General features: G+C 43.5%; 1 protein-coding gene across 1 annotated transcript in view; it reads right to left on the bottom strand.

The window, feature by feature from the left end:
• Positions 1-5,208: 5,208 nt before the first annotated feature.
• Positions 5,209-21,164, bottom strand: part of CMIP (c-Maf inducing protein) — a 115,206-nt gene continuing 99,250 nt past the window's right edge. Inside the window, exons 11-21 of the mRNA XM_015874155.2 lie at positions 17,944-18,009; positions 16,971-16,997; positions 16,447-16,495; positions 15,723-15,830; positions 13,819-13,935; positions 12,362-12,502; positions 11,480-11,527; positions 10,584-10,730; positions 9,042-9,147; positions 7,968-8,038; positions 5,209-5,569 (exon numbers count right to left, since the gene is read on the bottom strand). Of these exons, the coding sequence (XP_015729641.1) occupies positions 5,516-5,569; positions 7,968-8,038; positions 9,042-9,147; positions 10,584-10,730; positions 11,480-11,527; positions 12,362-12,502; positions 13,819-13,935; positions 15,723-15,830; positions 16,447-16,495; positions 16,971-16,997; positions 17,944-18,009 (934 nt within the window). The 3' untranslated portion in view covers positions 5,209-5,515. The remainder of the gene's footprint in view (positions 5,570-7,967; positions 8,039-9,041; positions 9,148-10,583; positions 10,731-11,479; positions 11,528-12,361; positions 12,503-13,818; positions 13,936-15,722; positions 15,831-16,446; positions 16,496-16,970; positions 16,998-17,943; positions 18,010-21,164) is intronic.

Here is a 21,164-nt window from a genome sequence, read left to right as displayed (position 1 = left end):
TCCACTCCCTTCCCTCCAGCCCCTGGGTTCACTCTGGCACCTATTGACTGCTCCTGGCTGAGGGCAGTGGGTCACAGGTCAACAACCAGGAGGCAGAAGGCTGCAGCAGTGCTGGCATGGGGCAGGACGAGGAGGAGGAGGAGGAGGAAGGCAGCAGGGCCATGTGCGGGAGTGCGGGGCTGCCTGGCGCTCGGCGGGTTTCCTTGGCAGCCGCAGGCTGGGGCTCACCATACCTAAGTGAAGATTTTGTCACCATGGCAACATTGATGTCATCAGCTTTGCGGCGGAGAGCAGCGCTAACCTCAAGCACAACTTTCTTTTTTTTCTTTTCTCTCTCTTTTTTTTTTTTTTTTTTTTTTTTTTGTCTTTTCTTCCCAGCTTGGAGTTTCTCTTTATTTAATTCAGGAGGAGCTCAGGGCTCACTACCGAATTGTTCTGACCACTGCCCTAATCCACAGCCCTTGTCTGTGCACCACGTGAATGTTTGTTTCGGATGTCACTGGGATTTCTACAAAGGTCTGATCTGCTCCACTGGCAATACCTAGCAGACACCTGGCCTCCATACTGAGCACCACAGGGCCTACCCCCTCAGCATATGCATCGACAAGAAAGCAAACTTCCCAGCTGTCATCACCTTGCACAACCCTGGGGATGCTCATCCAGCCCTACCACTATCCATCCCATCCAACCCCACCACTGCCCATCCCATCCTACCCATCCCTGTGCGCTCCATTAAATCCATCACTGCCCATCCCATTCAACCCCACCGCTGCCCATTCCATCCAGCCCGAATGGAGAAAGCACCCGTGGGAGGGAGGTGGGTGGAGAAATAAGATCAGAGAACCACATGAAGTCCCAATAAAGAGACCAGTTTTGCAATGTTTCTTCTCTTCTGCAAGTAAATAACAATGAAGTGGAACTCGCATCCTTCTGGCATTATGGTGCTTAGACCCAAATTCAAAGCATTCCAGATAAATGTGCTCATACAGCCTCCAAGGTTCACACTGACTCTTAGCTCAGCAATAAACAACAAAACCTTGCTCCGAGATCTCAAAACACCTGGAGAATGAGTCAGTAACATTAATTATCCTTAATGTCCTCATAATTGGTAAAATGTGGCAATAAAAGTATCCCGAAAGAGAGGTTTTTGTATATTAAGTATGAGACACAGGGCATTCCAAAGACACTAGGAATAAAAGTGAGACAGTTAGCACATTTCTGACCCACATTCAAAGCAAACTTTTCTTTGGTGTTTTAGTTTCTTTTTGCCCCCCCACAAAGAGCTGCATGTAACTACACAAAAGCACTGAGTTTACAGTAAAAGTATATGTAAGAATGGGAGCTTTGTGGGGGGTTTTTAAAGCATCTCATTTAGCTACTGTGAACAATTCAACTTCAAAGCGTGTACTGTGATACAAATAAGGGATTATTGCTCTGATAGCCTACCCAGTTGGAACAGGAATTGAGGAGAAGCTGGTTGCTGTACCAACTGCTGGATGTGTGGAGCAAACTCAACAGTTTGGGACGTGGTTCAGTGGGGAATATTGGTGGTAGGTGGAGGGTTGGACTGGATGAACTTGGAGGTCTATTCCAACCTTGGCGATTCTATGATAGTGAGCGATGGTAATGAACTGGAAATGAGCTGTGAGCTGTACCCCTTACACAGACCTTTGGTTCTGTCCATGTAGAAAGAGGACACGTATTTACACTGACAGCACTACACTGACCAAGGTCTTTCACAACCAATGTGCCATGGAGAGATTTGTGTACCAATATATTCCAGATCTGATCCAGATCTATTTTATAAGGACAAATATATGACAGTAGTTGTCCCACCTGGCAGATGAAAAGCAGAGAAGTGACATCACCCAGAAAACAAACCCAGGCACTGGATTAGCAAGAAAAACACCCATATATTTAATTCTACTGGCAAAAAAAGGGATATCCCAGGATCTGTTCTTAATAAAAATGGTTCATCTCAACTGTTTACTTAAGATACTTTCCCCAGTCAAAAGAAAAGAGAATGGAAAAAAACTGGATGTTAACATCCACTTGAAATGGATATTCTGAAGCAAGTACTACACTGAGCTGGCAAAAATCATTACAAATTCGAGACTGCAATGTAGCTGACTGACGTGTTCCAGTAGGTACATCTGGCTTCATTGAGCCTTAGAGAGGTCAGCACTGCCCACAGTGTGAGAACGGCAGATGCTCTACGGCCTTCACTGCATACAGATTTGTGGAAGGTTTCAAGGAGCTCTTTTCCAGATGAGACATATATATATACCTCTCTCTACATATGTATATGAGATGTGGGTCACCATGGGAGGGACAATCCTTAAGACAAAAGAAGATGGCCAGGCTCAGCCTGGTACAAGAGAACCACACAAACATGGCACACCAAGCCCTTACCTGGTACAAACACAGGGCAGCTCTCCATGTCCCCAGCTATTGGGATGCCTGCACCTCTCACCAAGCAAAGCAGCCACGAATTATCAGGATTTTAGGCTTCTGAGTGCCAAACTAGCATCCACTCACTTCGGAAACTGGAAGCAACCAGCGCTCTCTGAGATCCTTCTGTGTTTGGCCTTCTAGAACTCCACACATAGCTGAGAGCAGTGGGGGAAGCCATAGGAAAGCAGCGCAACTGCAGGATTTTAATGAGGATGTGAGAAAATTGCCCCTGAAACAAAGCAGTGCTGCTGCTTTGTGCTTTTTGGACTTGCATCAAAGCTACCGTGGTAGTTTGGGTTGAAAGCGAAAGCCTCGGTACTCACAGTCCTCGGGAAGATGCGCTGCAGTCACCTCCCAAATGAAATTGGGCACTTTATAATGGCTCCTATTTTCAACAAGCTACAGCTGAAAGGAAGGCAGAAAGGCATCATTATCCAGGAGGAACTGCCAGGGCGCCCTACAAGCCCAGGCGCTCTACTATAGAACTCAGAAAAACCCTTCTGAGCACAAGCTGAGACACAGCATCTCCTATTATACCCCTCTAATACTCCCATTTTGTAACTGATATGAGAACCCCTTGTCTGGTGCAATCATTAGAAATTTCTAATGATGTTGCTCAGTAATTGGTGCTGGCTAGATGATAAAGGCACCTGGCAGGGCACAGCAATGATCACTTAGCAAAGTGAGACAGACACAGGCACCAGAGAACCACAGAATGGTTTGGACAAGCCCTTCCAGTTCCAGTCCTAAACTGTGGACTGCCCGCCCCACATCAGGCTGCCCAGGGCCCATCCAGCCCAGCCTTCAATGCCTCCAGGGATAGGGCATCCGTGAGCTTAACTTCTTAGACCTTTCTCCATAGGAGATACGCTCCAGCCTTTATCGTGTTAAGAGCAGAACCACCATCTGCCTCAAGTGCCTCAGCTACAGCATTTAGCAGGAAGGCTGAAGGCACAGTTAACTATCATGAGCTGACCACTTCTTACCTTGTCTGGAAACACAGAAATATGGATGAGAATATGGACCGTGTAACACGGGTTGCTCTTGAAACCAGCCCCAGGAGTTCCAACTGGAACCTAAGAGCTCCAAGCTTCCTTCAAAGAAAGCACGAAGCACGCAGCTAAAAGATACTCGCTTACAGTTTATTTTCGCCTGAAATTATTTCACATCTCTTTGTACACAGCTACAGAACAGTAGTAGTAAACCATTGGTAAAAGCAACAGTGCTAAGGAAAACGTTGGCGTCGTTTTTCTTCCTTTTTATAGATATTTGTCTTCTTCTTTCTCCCCATACTGTATCCGCGTACAGTTTGGGATCTGAAGGGGAAAAAAAAAAGCCTGGCACACTACGTGAGTTAAGACTCAGCTTCTGTTTTGTTTATTTAAAAAAGGACAAAAAAAAAAGGGGGGGGAGGGAAAAAGACATAATTTTTGGGTCATCGTCTACACAGCAATAAAACAGGGGAAAAAAAAGCTTGGCTTCCGTTGAATAAGATTAAATCTATCTATATTTATATATAAAAAATTACATTGGCTGTATGTGAAACCTGGAGGTGCAGAAGAATAAAACAAAGGTGTTAAACAGAGGAAAAAAAATCTGTGTTTGGGATTTTCTTTTTTTAAATAAGCAGCTCTGTACAACCAAGGCTCATTATGGAAAATAAAACCCAACACAAACCAAAACAGCGTCATTATAAAAGAAAACCCCCATTAAAGCACAAAAATCATCTGCTAAGGAACAGGAAGGAAATGCCAAAGATGTGGCCGTCCCACCTGCAGAGGGGGCAGAGCTGTGGGGGCCACATGGGGCATCGAGATGGGAAATGCAGAGCGGGGTGAGAGGGAGGAGAGGGGAAAACACGGAACCGAAACGCTGCTGCTCAGCATGGAGGGAGCTTTTCCTGTCCTCGATTTGAAATACTGGACACCAACAGAAAACAGCAGAGTTGTGTAAAGTCAGCAGAGCTCTGCAAATACCCCAACAGCAAAATGAACGGCGGAATTTCCCTACCGCCCGTGTGTCTAAACCTGACGTGGTTGAGGAAACTAAAGAAAGCGGTCCGGATTTGGGAAGGAAAGCTGACTTTATTAATCCCTGCGTTCCCTCCCAACAGCATCCCCTCGGTGGGCATCATCCTTCCTGTCTGATAACATCGGAGGCATTTGGAAATCAAAAAGACAAGCGATGGATGTGGTGACAGAGGGACTATAATACAGTCTGCGTTACTAAAAGGCAATTCTTCGAGGAGGACGCTTCCTTTAAAAAACAATAATAATAACAACGAGACAGCAAACTAGTTTATACAGTACTATACGCCAAAAAAAAAAGGGTAAAAGAATTAACAATTCATAAATAAAAGACAGGTCCCAGACCTGCTGTTTGTGAACCATTTTCTTAAATAGGTGCATTATGTAAATCTTATGTACAACAAAATTACTTTGCATAACAACTGCGAGGACGCGGGGCTGGAAATCGGATGGCGTTTGGTTTTTCTTCTCTGGAGATTTTTTGTTATGTTTGATTTTCTGGAGCAAAATTGGTCTCAGAGGAGTTCGGCCGGATGGCTGCCAGCCAAGGAAACCCAGGTAAATAATGACCACGGAATATATATATATATTTTTCCTCCACACGGCATAAAACACAAAGGCAAATAAAATCCACAAAGGTGGTTGTTTTTTTTTTCCTCTTTATGATCCTCTTTGCTGCTGCTACAAAGTCCTTTTATTTTTCTTTCTTTTTGTTGCTTTTTTTTTCCGTAATTTTTTTTTAATTTTTTTTTTTTTAATTTTTAAATTTTTTAAATTTTCTCCTTTTCAATTTAAATGATGTTGATTCCGAAATCACAAAGCTGCAAGGATTCGGGTCCAGGCCTGCTCTGTCCCAGCAAACACAACTCCTCCTGCTCACAACGTGCCCTTCCCACCACGTCCCAGCGCTCGCTGCTCTACAGGAATCAGCCAAAAAAAAAAAGTTTTTTTTCTCCGCTTTGCTTTTCTTTTGTTTGCTTTAAAAATCTTCTCCTTCCCACCAGAAGCAAAAGAGAGCCAGAGGCAGGCAGAGTTCACCAGGCTTCGGTGTAACGAACGTCCACTTCTTTCAGGTTGGGCAGTTTGGCCTGTGTGGGGCAGGAAGAAAAAGTCAGAGTTAATGATGTGTGATGCTACAACAGCAGCAATGAGCAGAGCCCAGCCTGTACTTCTAATAGCAGCACTCAGCTGCAGCTGTGCCCACAGTGGACCTGAAGTGCACAAACGCTAACAATTTTTGGTGCCATGGAATCATAGAATGGCTTAGGTTGGAAGAAGGGACCTTAATGATCATCCAGTTCCAACCACTGCCATGGGGCTGGCTGATATCCACCAGCTCAGGCTGCCCAGGGCCCATCAACAGTGTTGGGCTCCTCCAGGGATGGGCAGCCATCACTCTGGGCAGCAGTGCCAGCACCTCACTGCTCTGAGTAAAGAGTTTCTTCCCTAAATCTCACCTAAAATATCCCCCCCCTCCCAGTTCAAAGCCATTCCCCCTTGTCCTATCACTAGTAGATCACGGTCTCCCTTCCACACCTCCAAAGCACTTGGGCTTATTGCTGGGTGGCCATTGGCTATTTGTTCTCCCCCTACGTGCCAGTGCCACTTCCTTGCTCCCTGTCCAGAACCATACAGCTAAATCTCCAAAACCAAACAAACACGTTTAATTATGCTGGGGCATAATTGAGGAGTTGGAAGTTTCTAGGAGTCGTTATTACCTCACTCCGTGATTTATGTGCACACATATTTTGATAAGAGCTAGTCATAAACCTACAGACACTGCCAGCAAATAATTTTTCAGTTAGGCAATAATGACTTCAGTGGTGGGTGTTTATTTATTGTCTGTTTCAGCCCGCCTGGTACATACGGGGGTGTCTGTGTGTGTGGTGGGGAGGGGGGGAAATGTCAACCCCAGCTCATGGCCCAGTGCTCCCATAGTCCAAAGGGAGAAGAAGGGAAGATTTGTATTAAAATGCGTTCTTTGAAGGCCAACTTGCTCTCGACAGACCTGTAACCACATGGCCCAGGGAGAAATGCTATTCCCCTCCCTCTGAGCATGCACACCACTAATATTAACCTCAGTGAAAGAAGTGAGAGGGGAAAATGTGATGCATGCCTTTTCTCTCAGCTTTGTTAAATCTGTGCAATCGTCAGGGCTTTGCTCCTAGTCAGTTTTGCCGCTTGCCCTGGCAGTCACTTTCTTACATTGCTATGAGGACTGGGTCACACAGTACCAGAGCAGAGGGAAGCATTTGGAAAATGAGAGCTTCAGCCTCCAGTGAGCAGCAGAGGGGCTCAGAAGCAGGCTAGGCTTGAGGCAGCATTTCAATAGACTTCCCTCTAAAGTCCTGGGCAGAACTCAGTATTGACCTTGATTGTCTGCAAGAGCCTGGCGCCCCATACAAGCTCCATTGTGTGAACCCATCTGCAGGCCAGCTGTTAATTCCAAGGATTTCTTTGCATATACAATTGTGACACAAGTTTTGAAAACTTCCTCTTGAAAAATCAGCGCTAGCAACATTGCAACTGAGTCTCTGAGGAAGGCTGGGCTCCACAGCCAGCACTGAAGGCAAACATTTGCAGTGGATTTTGAAAGCAGAGCAGTTTCAGGACTTGCCACAAGTTTGAAGCTCGACCCAGCACTGTGACCTTTTTCAGTAAACCTGGCACAATCTCAGGTTTCAACACACAAGACAATATAATGTAGAGTTTCATCTTGAGCACTCAGGTTGGTAAGCTGAGAGATGTGACTCATGTAACACCAGAGTGAAGAAAAAGTCCATGGGAAGTCACGAAAGCCAACACATCTCAGTCAGTCTTTGCCTGAAACCACCTGGGGCCGTTCCCCTCCCACAGCTATATTCTCGTTCTTTACCATCTCATTGAAGCAGCTGCAAATTCATAGTACAAATGATAACACCAGACTTCTTACATGTCACACCCAAAGGAACCAGGCACTTGTGTAGACGTTTCTGTTTAAAGCACAGTTCTAGTCCAAGAGAGGTGTCAAGATTAACTTGCACCTTTCCCAATGTCTTTCATTCCCTCTTTGCATTGTGAATCTAAGCTCAGCAATGCTGTTCATCAACATTACTTCTGTTCCTGCTAATAGTGCAGAAGATGACTTTGGAGGTGTGCACCAGATTTCCCTCTTTATGCATCCTCACTGGAATCGAGCATTATGCTCTTACTTATCAAGATTCATAGCTCTGGCAAAAAACAGAACTTGGCTTTTGCTCCTGATTCTACATAATACCCATTGACTCAACAGACTAAACACTCTCTGAGTCCATTGAAGCCAGCAACCCCAGGATGCAGCTTTCAGTCGTTATCCCCCCCAAAATAATCCACTCCTTCCTCTTCAGATGGTGGCCACACAACCCATGCAACCAGACCAGTGCTCTGTGCTAGGTACTACTGACACACACTTGTCAAGTCTCCTGGGCAAGCTACTGCTCATCTTTAGCAAACAGAAGTCAGAAATACCTTGAGATCTTCATAGGTGTCTGCTGAAAGTTTGGTGCTGTTCATGTTTAAACTACACAGGCTCTTCATGGCTAAAAGAGAAAATACACAGATATTTAGGATCAAGCTGCGTTTTCTTAAAATACTAGTTTTACAGTAGACCAAAGCATAAACAAAACACGACTATGTGCAGCAGTCTCAGAAAAAGCTGAATAGTGTAAAACACAGAACTACAAATGGATAAGCAGCTGCTTGGGCCCTCATCCAGGAAAAAGTCCCTAAGTAGGAAGGGCTATTAAGCATATGCTTAAGTCTGCTGACTTCAAAGGAGTTCAAGGAACTTCTCATCATCAGTTTCCTGCACATTATTCTGAGCAGTACCCGTTCTCAGTGCTCTGCTTGCTGTGCACAGGGGGCACGCTGGTCCAGCAGCCCTTCTCCCCCCGACCTACTTCCATTTTGAGCTCCAGTACTCAGCGGAATAGTTTCCTAAGAGAAGCTGTAACTACTGGCCTGTCTGGCATGTCTGCGTAAGATCAATCCTATTAAAGAAGGCCTTTGAACCCAGTAGGAGAGGTTTATAATTCACTGCTAGACATAGGAAAGAGTTTTATTCTGGCACATGACGCAGCACTTGGTACAGAGGGGAATCCTGAATGTTGCTTAGATGACCCCACTCTGCCTTGCCCTACTTAGCTCTGATATTAAACCACATGAGAACAGCCTGAGCCTCACCTCCTCAAAAATAAGGAGCAAAACATGTCAGAGATGTGGAACCTGCTGCACACAGTTGCTAAACTCATTAAAAAGATGGTCCGTGGCTCCTGCCCAGAGCAGGGAGCATGCAAATGGCTGGGAAGTCCCAGGGCAACAGGTCATGTTGTGAGATCGAGACCAAATGACATCAATACAGCTAGAAGCAAGATGGAGAGTACACTCTGGGACAGAAAAAACAAAACCACAAAGCACCACAGCAGGCTCAGACAGCAGCGCTCCTTTCCTTGCCTGCAGCCAAGAACTAAAGCTGCTGTCTGAACCACGCCAATTCCCCCCCACCCACATGGCTTTCATCCTCAGCTCGCTTTGGTCACTTACAACTAAGGGCCAGCAGACCAGCATCCGTGACAGGCGTCTCGCACAGGTTGAGCACTTGCAGCATCGTGAGGTGTTCAGACAGGAGCCGCAGCCCTGCGTCTCCAAACTGCAGGGGCAAAGAAAGTTGTGTTCAAACAGCGCACAGACATCACCGTGCAGACAATACACACTAAGAACTGGGGCTGAGCTCAGGTGGTTCACCTGAATCTCCAGCAACAGGAGAGAAAGCAAATAGTTCTATTTGTATTTGTGGATGGGGAATAGAAAAATTAACTGCAAATAATTGTTGTGGGTTTGAATACAAGTCTACTTAGTCGCTACCCAGAGCTTAACCACAGGACACCATTTAATTAGAGCCTCTGAAGTCAGGACTTTGTATGAGAGGGCTCCCACCCAGGCTATACAAGATGGCTATGGCAGTCCCAGCCAGTTCCCAACCACATCACAAAAAGCAGAAAAGGCAAGTGGTATTAATTAGCTATTTTGGTCTCAAGAACAATGTCCTATTGATTAGTAATTGTTCTACTGACCCACTTCATTTCTGCCAGTTCTAAACTCTTGATTAATGGAAACCAGGATATCACAAAATAAAATGGAATTTCAACACTTTTTATCATACAAAATGCAGTTCTGTGCCGAGCAAAATCAAACTCAGCTTCCAGATGCAGAAGTTACACTGCTATGAATCCAGAGGAGACAGATACAAGATAGTCTGAAAACTTGCAAGGGATCAGATTCTGCTTCTTACTCCCCGGACAAAAAGGGGAAATTTCTGAGGTACAAAAATAGTAAGGAAAACAAGGCAAGATATTTACATGACATTTCAGTGAAAAAAAGCACTGCCTGTTGTGGCTGTGCTGGGAACGTTCGTGTTTTCAGTAAGCACTACAAATAGGTGCTAACAGAAAACGGGGAACAGCTCTTGAGGGGAGATCTCAGAGACCAAAACCAGCAGGGAATTGCAGGGGAACAAATTTACTTTAAGAACTCTTTCTATTAACTGCTCAATGATTTATTCAGTTAAGCTGCCCTGTTTTTACAGAATAACTACATCCTCATTATAATCACCTTGTATTTATTCGTTATTTGAGTTTATTTTCTTGCTGTGTTTAAAGAAATTTTAGTTGATCAGCATTCAGGGCCATTCATTCAGTACAACACACAGACTGCTTGCTTTGTTTGACCAGTTAAGCTGCACACTGATTTTTTGTGTTGGTTTTTTTTTGCATCCTGAATGGGTGAAAGCATAAACTCTCCTGAAACAAACAGCAGTAGATGTACCGTAAGTACACAGCACCAGCAATGCCTAACTGGAGCTTCCAACCCAAGACAAATGTAATCATTTAATAAATCAAACTAAATTAAAATTAAAATAAAACAAAGGGATAAGACCATTTTTTATAGGCCCTGTAAAAACAGCATGAAGGCAAACTCATCCCAAGCAAAGCTCTTCACACATTTGTCTCACGTTGATGTAATGTGAAATTTCAGAATTAATCACCATGGGTTCCCGCTCTGAGTTTCAGTCTGCAAAACACTTACCTGGGTTGACCACAGGTTCAGCTGCTTGAGTGAAGGCAGTTTAATGAGGTGCTCAGCACAAGCACTTGTTACATTGGTAAAGGCCAGGCTGAGATTTTCCAGATTTCCAAAAGATCCCGAGCTTAGCAAACGGGCCAGGTCTGCATCCTGAAAGCAAACATCAGATCTATGAGCAAGATTACCAACTCCTCAGCCTGCAACCATCTGCAGTGCTGTCACTGCTCCTGCTAACCAGCATGGGCTGCACAGTTCTACCACTTGTTTATGGTAACAGAGAACCACACAGAGAAGTTTCTGTTTGTTGGCAAGCAGCTGGGCTCCTGTGGCAGCATTGCTCCACACAGCCCAGGAAAAATGCACCCAGACAGAAGGACAGAAATCTTCTTGGAATGTGAGTCCTTATGAGACACCAAGGCATGAGTTTCAGAACTAATCCCAAAGATGAGCTTCTTAGCTTAATGCAGATGTCTCTGCACATCCTAGACCCACACTGCTCTGACGTGCTATCTGGGTTTCGCTGATGTTGCTCTGGGTTTACAATGCCCTTAAACTGCACCAGAGATCAGAGTCAGCGTGTAAAATGTAGAATTGCACGTTATTGTCTGATTTTCAAAGAGAAAATCTGGTTTTCAGATCTATATTTTGATTGAACTACACATTCCAAGCCCATGCACCGGTGTAAACCTGATGTCCTGCTGCCTGTACTGGCATTGTACTGCTGCTGCAAGAACAGCAACGTGCCCTTGCTTGTGTAAACCCCAGTAATGTTGACAGAGCAAGTGGAAGGGCTCCTCTCTTGACTGACCAAAACCACTGTGCCACATGGCAAACATAAATCAAGTGTTTAAATACGGAAAGACAAAGCTTGTTGTTTTTTATTGGCAAGATTAACTTACTGTGGACTTGGATGGCAGTGTTAACCTCGTGGGACCACCTTTTCTTTGCTGCAAGAGAGAAGATATTTTGGTCAAAGAGATTGCCAAGCTACATTTCAAGCCAACTGAAGCAGAGTGAGCTTTTCCCTACAACAAACCCTGCTCTGATTTCGAAGCTCCCTGTCAGCCCTTCCACCCCTTCCCTGCTTTTTCTGCACCAACAGACTTTTCCTGTGCATGCCAGATGCTTCCCAGGGGACTGCCACTAACCACAGCCAGTGGTCTTCATGCCATGGGTCAGCATCTCTGCTTCAGCCTCTGATTGTGCAGCTGACAAAATCATCTACTTCAGGATAAAAACCACATTCTTTACAGGCTGAAAGCAGGGGGTCGAAGAGGAGAAATACAAACAAGAAAAAAGGAAGACCATGGGTACGTTTGCAGATGAAGTGCTAATGAGAGCAGATTTATCTCCTGTCTGTAGACCCCGTCTTTTAAATTAGGAAAAATTTCTGATGTGAACTAGACCTCAGTGAAACGTTCTGAATGTCAAAGCATTAAGAAATGCTGGACAGCACTAGGACCATTTGCTACTCACGTGTCAAAAGGTGGCAGAATTTGACAAGCTGACTTATAAGATTTTAAGACAGCAGGATTTCACCCCTTTTCTTTCATGCAGATTCCAAGTAGCTTACTGAATATCATTCAGAAACTCAGTATGGGATCAGACACTCTAGCAAATATCACACAGCATATACATTCACAATAGGATCCCCTGAACACTGCTCCCATCCTGTTCTTAACCAGGAATTTCACACCCTGCTTGTCTTTCTTTTGTGCCTCCATTTCTGGAGAGTACGGACCACAGTGTGCTATGGCAATACTGTATGCAGGGTGACATACCAGCTCTTTTAACTCCCTCTGCCTGTCACACAGCTGTTCATACATTCTCTTTCCCACGTCTGTGCTTTCCAGAGTAGAGATGATCTGGAGCTGGGTGTCATTATTATCGATGATGTTGTATTCCAGCATCAAACACAAGATCTAGTAGCAGAATGAAAGAAAAGCAGTCACTGCAATGCTTCCATCCTTTTTTTTTTTTTTTCCAAATATCCTAATTAACTTGGGAATGATAGCTGAAATTACTGTGTACGTTTTTAGGGGATGCATTATACAGGCTAGACTGGGAGGGATCTCAGCAACATTTACCAATTTCCCAATACAAGAAACACATCTTTTATTGTAAAGAATGACCTCCAGTCTCTGAAAGTCACCCTATCTATTCTGGCTTCCATTAGTGCTCATTCCTTCTGACCAAGAGGTGCAATTACTTTGCATCAGTGCTGGAAGATGGCTTCATGCCACAGCCCTCATCAGAACAGGTACAATCGATTTGGTATTTCCCAGGTACACTGGCTGGACTGGCAAGTGGCAGATTTGGGATATTATGCATGAGCAGTAGAGCCAAGCAGCCAGCCAAGTGCTGGATTTTCTGTCCCTAAGTGCTCAGCTTTCTGTACCCGCAGAGTGCATGTGAAATGCATCCAACCTACGATGGAGAGGGGTTGGAGAGGCTGAGTGAAAATGACACGGGGAGCTGAACGCCACAGTCAGACACCCTCCATCACAGGGACCATGCCTGACGCTCCAGAAGCAAGGCAGACCCCAGCGGATGGCTGCAGTGGGACACAGCCTGCACTCTCCATGCTGCCCTTCATTTTCAGCTATTTATGTCATTGAAGCTATGGAGGGAATAAAAACTTTCCATTTCAGTGGCAGTTATTTTTTGATGAAGATAAGTAACGTTAAATTGCAAAAAAAAATATGACTTCTTCCACCTAGTTAATCAGTTTCTTTTTCCCTTTGGCATTACGGTAAAACTCATCTGAAGGAATGCAAAAAACAGCATTTGCTATTAATGCAAGAAAAATAACATATCGTAAACACTAAAAAATACAAGCAAATAGTTTTGATAAATGCACCTTCTTTCTGTGCTGATTCTGCAGGTGGCAGGACAAGCATTGAGGATTTAGCTGCAGAAAGGTCTCACTGCTCTGAATTCTGACCCCTTGCTGCAGCCTGTGTATTCATTGCCATTTATTTCCCATCGTTGTATCTCCAACTGAACTACAGTAAACAACCCTTCTGTCCAAAAATTCTTGCACCCGCCTCTCATGTAATTCACACATATATGTAGAGCAACAATGTTTCACAACACAACTGCCTGCTACTGGTGTTTGATATGACAGAGTTGAACTCAGCTTCTCTAGTTCCATGGGATCTAATTCTGGGAAAGGCAGCGTGAAACTGAATCCGAACACTGCTCATAAACCATATGATTACGTATATTATGGGCTTACCTCTACCATCGTCTGGTTACCCCTCAAGGCCAGCAGCATGCAAGGTCCTAATTTATTTTCAGCCAGTGAAAGCAGAAACTTCTTTGTTTTATAGCAAGATCCCATTAGAATATGAACCTATTTGAGAAACAAATAGCTTAAATTAGAGTTGTGAGCCTAAGAAACACATATGCATCTAGAACGGATGCTGTTACGCACTCAAACACAAGTGTTTGTGACAAATGAAAAAGAGGTCTCCACTGTTATTTAGGGCTGCAGTTTCCTGGTAGCTGTATATCTAACTGGAAGTCAGCTTTTGAACAAGGTAATGCCTGGAATGATGGGAGGGGGTGGGTAGCTTTCCTCTGCAAAGCAGCCCAGCTGACAGCCTGATAAAATCTCTGCAGGAAGCATCGGAGCAGCTGTGCAACTGTCCCCATCCCATCCCTAGCAACACGATGACCCCAGCTCCAGGGGAACCACAGGAGAATTTGTTTTCCTAGCTGTTTGCAGCTCAGTTTCTCTGGAAATGCCAGCTGGAAATGAAGGGTAGTACGGGCTGTATGTAAAAATGGTGCTGGCAATCTGCACGCTGAGCACTAGCTTTGGGTAAGGAGTGGTGATGGATCATCTCATCTCTCAGAGTGAACAAAAATGAGCTGGTGAAAAAAAGGAAGAAGTGCCCAGTGAAAATCCAGCAATCCTCAGCCCTATGTTCCTATAAGGCAAAACTTCATTTGCTTTTCCTGGGTCATTATCTACCTTTCCGTTTTGCTTTATTAGCCCTGAAAAAAAAGACATACTGAGAAACCCTCCTCAGGAAGACTCCTAGCTGACAAAAGTGTTCTGCAGACACTCTCCTAGCTCCAGAAAGCACTGGAAGATATCGCATAGTGACACCTATGGCTGAAATGCAAACCTCTCATACAAATCAAAGTCTCATCTCACAAGAGGATGGCAACGTCCTTTCCCATTTCAAAACCCTAGAGATTAATTTCAGAAGATTTTGGGTTCCCAGCTGAAAAGTTTCATTTTATGGCCAAGGTGGCTGATTCACCAGCTTGCTGGCAGAACACAAAGTGTAGTTAGAGGTAACCTGGGCACTAAGAGGTCCACCACATAGACTACATACCAGTACCCCTCTACAAAAAGCAGGTAAGTCATGTTCCTTGGTCCACAGTATTGCCTGAGCTATGTTCAATACAACTGAAAACACCACAGTCATTCCATGACGAGGTTAATTCTAAAGATGTAAAATTCTCAAGTGCTATCACGCAATTCTCCTTCCTTTGGCTTCACTAACAACATTACCAATAAGGGCTTTAGAAGAACACCTTTAAGAAGGTGAGCTTCAAGCTAAAAGAGATTTTATTTTATGCAGTCATCATCATTAAGATTTTTAGAGGTTTTCTTAAGTGATGGAAAATACTGATGGTAAGATTAATAGAAGGCCCATCTCAGAACAGGATGTTTTTCTAATTTTATGGTTAGTCACTATCAGCTCTTTAAGTATTTATCAGCATCTCTGCAAAGGGCACAGAATACTGTATATTAATGTATGTTAGCATTGTGCTTTCTCATGCACACCACCTCCTGATGCTTATAAATATCATGGACCACAAAAGCTCTCAGGAGAATTGATTTAGTTCTGGAGACTTTTTTTTTCCACCCTGAACATAAGAAGACATAGAATCAGTGAAAACAGATGAATCCTTTTGTGAACAGTCATTGCCCACTCTTTCATAGGTAACAGATCAGTGTGAATTTAAGAGGACAGACAGACACATCCTAAAATGTTCAGTAGGACTTACACTTCTTGTTGGTTTTTTTTTTTTTTAAATGCAAGTAAAACTTTTTCTTGCCAGCTATGCATTACCTGCTTACTGCAAAGAAGTTACTAAGCCCATGTTATCGCAGACACGTACCATACTGGCAAACAGCTCCCCATCATCATCACATGCCACTCCTCCAGGGCTGTAGAGCTGGAACCAGCCATCTTTGCCAGCCCGCACGCTCAGCAAACATGAGTGGACCTGCCAAAAAGCAAAGACACTGGGAAGGTTACAGACCTGTCAGTAATCACCAGTATCTCCCACACTGTACCAATAAAGGTAACCCTGCCAACCCGGGGTCCACTAGAATGATTACTATATCTGCTCTCACATTTTTACAGAAGTATCACCATGAAGCTTTCTTCCTTTAGCCACCAAGAGGCTACAGCTACACACTCATCCCAGTAACATGCCTCCTACCCTCTTTCTCCTGCTGATTTGTGAGAATTACGGTCATCTGCACACAGTGTAACATAAAAACAGCTAAGTAAAACCTGTCGTTTTTTGAGCTGCATGGACCCAAGCATTTTGCTTCTCTCTTTTTGTATGGAAGATGAAAAACGGGGAGAGAATCAAGAGAATGGCTGTAGTTTATTGCAGAGCATGGACGTTAACTGAGTTCAGGCAAGAAAGTCACAAATGTACGTTTACACATAAGACAAGAAAGCATTCATAGAACAGTATCTCCTGAGTGGGTACTGCTGAGAGCCTCAAGCACAGCAAATCCACACATGTTTAGAAACAGACTACTTAAGGAAGGATCTTCTGTATGAGATCCCTCCAATTAATGCTCTGGGTAAATGGGCAATAAACGTACTTCTTGTCTTGGGTCTTCTGCAAATCTCTGAATCACGTATTTCAGCTCTCTGCAAAAGAGAAAAGAAAAAACTGTAAAAGGACAAGTATAGGCAGCTGTTGCTTGCAGTATTCACACAAGTGTCAAAGCTCCCTTGGATTACTCTTTACACGATATATATTCATGTACTTTGGAGAGATGAAAGTCAAACTGCTTCCACAGGAAGGAAATATGAAGTCTGAAAGTGATTACCAAGAAGAGAGTCTATTCAAAATAGTCTAGAAAGGCTTTCAGAGATGCACAGTGACGAACTGGTTTGTAAATTCTATCAGAATCCAGTGTCTTTAGTCCTTGGGCTCCTGCTGTCACAGTAAATTACAAAGAAAAGTACATCTTTTTATTGCTAACAGAACGTGCTCACAGCACCACACAGATAAAAAAGCTCAGAGATACAATATTGAATAATACATCACTACTGTTGTTGACTAGAACAAGTTTTTTTAAATAATTGCTCCCCTTAACAGAACAAACAAGCATCAACTTACTTTGTGAATTTCTCATGTGCAAGCGCCCTGAAATTTAAAACAGAAAGGTGTGAGGATTTGGGAAGAAAAAACAAAACAAAACACACTTTTCAGTTCATTCCAGATAATAAGAGGATTTACTAGGCAACCACAACACAAAGGGCAAAAAGAAGAATCTTTCCTGAAAAGATCAGGTAAAGTGTCCTTCCATTAACATCAGTGGGACCTCAGGGTCAGAAGGAATCAAACAAAAACTAACTAAACAGCTATATAATTATAAACAGAATTGTGGTTACCTCCAACAGCCAGGTGAATACTTAAGTTGCAATGCAATTAAGGTATGGTCACACCTAATCAACATCATACATCAGGAAAACAATTAATGGGCATTCTGTGAAGTGTTTTGCTCATGGTGTGGCTTACAGCTCTCCCAGGGCTCAAATTTAACTTAGGTAAATCATGCCTCTGTTGCCTACTTTCAAGCTCTCACTGTAGCCCAGGTAACCTAGCACAGAAGATTAGACCTCTCTGATTCAAGACATTAGGTCATTAGGGGATGTGATAAGCCAGCAAATTGTACAATTATAGGTTGTAATGTTTGTCCGTGGAGGTCTGCATTTTATGAACACTACTGCTCATTAATAGGTTTCTGAGGGAGCCAGGCTGATCCATAGGGTAGCTTCTTCATGTAATGCAAAGTATAAATGATACAAGTCTCTGTGATGCCAGTAAAGCATCTTCCTCTGCTACACCCTTCACTTAGCTCTCCTGCTCACCATCTCTCCTTCCTTCCTTGTCTGTTAACCATTTTGCTCTCAGAGAAATGAGGATGGGGAAGACTTCAAGTATCTCCACATCGGTAAACTCAACTCTATATTCTAAACCGATACTTCGGGCACAAAGTTCTTATTACCATCATGTTTCACACCGTGTTTCACTATAAAACAACAGGAATGAGAATAATCCAGTAAACGCTAAGACAGAACAAACTTACTCCTTAGGAAATGGGATAGGTTGAAGCAAGCTGGCCAGGGCTGGTCTCCAGTCATCATAGTCTGACCTGAAAAAGGAACATTTTTCTTAATAAGACAGCATGTATGGAATATGGCTTGTCAACAGTTGGTTTGAAGAGCAAAAATCATCTTATTGCAGGCACTAACAACTCTCCTGCTGTAGTGAGACACTCCAAAGATCTACAGTGACATTTTCCTTTCCATTTTCAGCACATTGCCCACCGAGGCAAAATAAATCTGGTATTTACAATGACCTCCAGAGAGGTCTTCTTTATGTCAACTTAAAGACATTTGCTGTTTATGAAACCTGTTGGCATTTAATCACTAAGTAATACTTTCATCTAAGTCGGTGCAGTAATTACCAGGCCATTGCTATTTACAGCTCTGCTCTGCATTTAATGGGAATTTATTTTCTTTTGCTAGAAGGCATAAGTCCAGTTGTCGAAACAAAGATAATCCCTCATTTTTGACCTACACACACCAAACACAATTTTACGGTCTGATTTATAAAATAATTGCATGACACACATCTGGTACTACATTCTTTTGTATGCTTTTACACAGAACTTCACTAAAGATTGCTGTGCACATTCACAACCCAGTAACTTTTTTCTCCTCCTGCTTCAAAAGCACTAGTACTATATTCCTGCACAGCATTACACAAGAAAAAAATGGGCAGCATCCCTGTTACAGGAACCAGAGCATGGGAAAAGAGTAAGATGGGAGAAGGGAAAGATAGGAAGAGGGGAGAGAATGTGGCACAAGAGAACAGGTCCGTTTAAACAGGATAGAACCCTTTGCTCAGCTGAGAGGGTATTAGAGAAGGAAGCACTGCTGAAATTAAGAGTGAAAGAGGACAGATGGGCATAACCACTGCAGAGGGCTCAGGCCAAAGGAGCCCAGAAGGGACATCTCTAGTGTGTTAGCACCATAGCAGCCAGCTGACGCACTGTGTATTATTCTCTGCTTTCAATATACAGGGTTGCCCTTCTAGGAGGAACTACCCCTAAGGGGATGCTTGTCTGACATAGGGCAAAGAGAACATCCAGTTTTACAGCACACACTGGACAGTGCGGAATGACCTGCTAGCATGCCATCTCTGATTTGGAATGGCTGTAGAAGGTAGTTCAGTAGATCCTATAGTCTCCTCTCACGGCTGTTACCCTTTGGATTTCAGCTTCCAAAGCGAGCTAATTGGCTGCCAGCTTGCTGCAAACTTGGCACAGAAGTATGATGTTTCTTTAGGAAGGAACGAAGCGTAATGTTCTCAAATGGACGGTACAACTGATAACGTTAGAAACAGACAACATATGCACAGGAACTGTTCCAAAAAGATGCATTTTTTGCAAAGAGAAGGTTCTAGATGGATGCATTTCCAAAAGTCTCATCCACTTTTTTAATCACATGAAACAGTGATTTCCATAAACTAAAACAGGTTAATTCACACAATGTTGGACAGTTCACCAAGTCATGTCCATGGACACAAAGACAATTTATGTGCCCAAGTATTGCATTCTTATGAAGTGACATACAGAGAAATTTTATTTGAAGGAATAACTGGCATTTAAGAAGTCAGTCAGAGAAGCAATTATCGCTTGCCCAAGAGTGGTATGACTCCAGGTTACAAAAATATATAATACCTCATGCAAGTAACTAATTCACAAGAACCAGGATCTCTTAGTAGCTTATTATATTAAAAAGGAGATGAATGCTGTACAAAAGCACTGTGGGACGAGTTAGCTTTTTGCTCCCGCTACTCTGCAGAAGTTCTAAGTTTGATGCATGCCCTTTTATTTCCAATGCCATTTGCAACTGACTGCCTTTCAGTTGCTATCTGTAGCCAACAGCCCTGCCCTTTTCACAGGTGCTTTCTGAGACAATTCTAGCATGTAATTTCCCACCCTCCTCCTGAAACTCCTCTGCCAACAGGTGAAGAACAACAACATCCTGTTGAGTTGAGGGGTTGTCTCTTCCTTCAGCTGCACTGGTTAAATGACCAGAAATGAGTTTAGGGACAAGGCTGGAGCTTTAAGGCAGTTGGGCCAGCAGCTGAGGAGGCACTGGTGAGGCAAAAATCTCAGTGCTGCTTATCCTCAAAACACCGAACAAATAACATCTGAGAGTCTTGGCTATGTCCCCTGATAAAAACAACTTGTTTATTTTCCTCTTGTTATCTTTAGCACTGCAGGGACCAAAGCATATTGCACGTCAAGCTACAGTAATCCAAAAAAAGAAACTTCATGACCATGTCGGTCGCTCTAAAAGCCATTTGAGCCTAATTTTCTCCTCCATCAAAAATTTTGTCCTCTGGTAGAAATTAGGAGTAACTCTGAATTACACTAACCTACAGTGAGCACTGATCTCTGAACATAGTTCTTTCCAGAGGCAAAAAACCCCATTACCAGCTTAAATTGCTGAATCATTAAGGTTGGAGAAGACCACTAAGATCATCTAGTCCAACCACCATTGGCTGGACTACACCAACACTAAAGATGACCAATTTTGTTTGGTGCCTCCAAGCAGCACAACACAAGGCAGGACTTCAATACATGGGGCCATTTTTCCCACTCTGCCTGTGTAAAGTGAATGTCATGAAACACCTGCAGAAGTGCTGAGCTACCACCTCTATGATGAGCTCTCTTGGGAATGGACCTCAGCTCCTGAGTTTGTGTCCTCAAAGGACTGACAAATCTAATGAACCCATTCTATTATTATCGTTATCGCATGAATATTTCTCCTAAAATAGCCCCTGATTTGCCTCCAAAAGCGACAGTTTTTTTGGTTTGATGCGGTGCAAATAGCTTCATGGGCAGAATTTTGTGCAGGAGAAACCCAAACATCAAAAGGTTGTGTGAGAAAATTCAATAGGTGCTCAAAGTGTTTCGCATCACATGAAATAAAGCATCCAAAATCTCTCCTGAGATGCACTCTGAGGCTTAGCTCCTGCGACATCTCAGTTTAAGTGTTACACCACTAAAATTCCTCCCTGAGCAATCTGAAGAACCGTGATTAGTAATAATGGGAACCAATCAATTTTTCCTGGCTGCTCTTCAAAAGAAATTGCAATGAGAATTAAAAAAAAAGCTGCTTTGTAATAGACCAACGCTGAGCAAAACGCTGCTGATGGAATTGGAAAGCATCGCTCTGATGAGAACCGGGAGTTACGTGCTACATCCATTCGCAGAGCAAAGCCTGTGAGATC

The sequence above is a fragment of the Coturnix japonica genome, chromosome 11, assembly GCF_001577835.2.
Source record: "Coturnix japonica isolate 7356 chromosome 11, Coturnix japonica 2.1, whole genome shotgun sequence".
Classification (NCBI taxonomy): domain Eukaryota; kingdom Metazoa; phylum Chordata; class Aves; order Galliformes; family Phasianidae; genus Coturnix; species Coturnix japonica.
The sequence above is the reverse complement of the archived record's forward strand: the minus strand, read 5'-3'. Positions and strand labels throughout refer to the sequence as shown.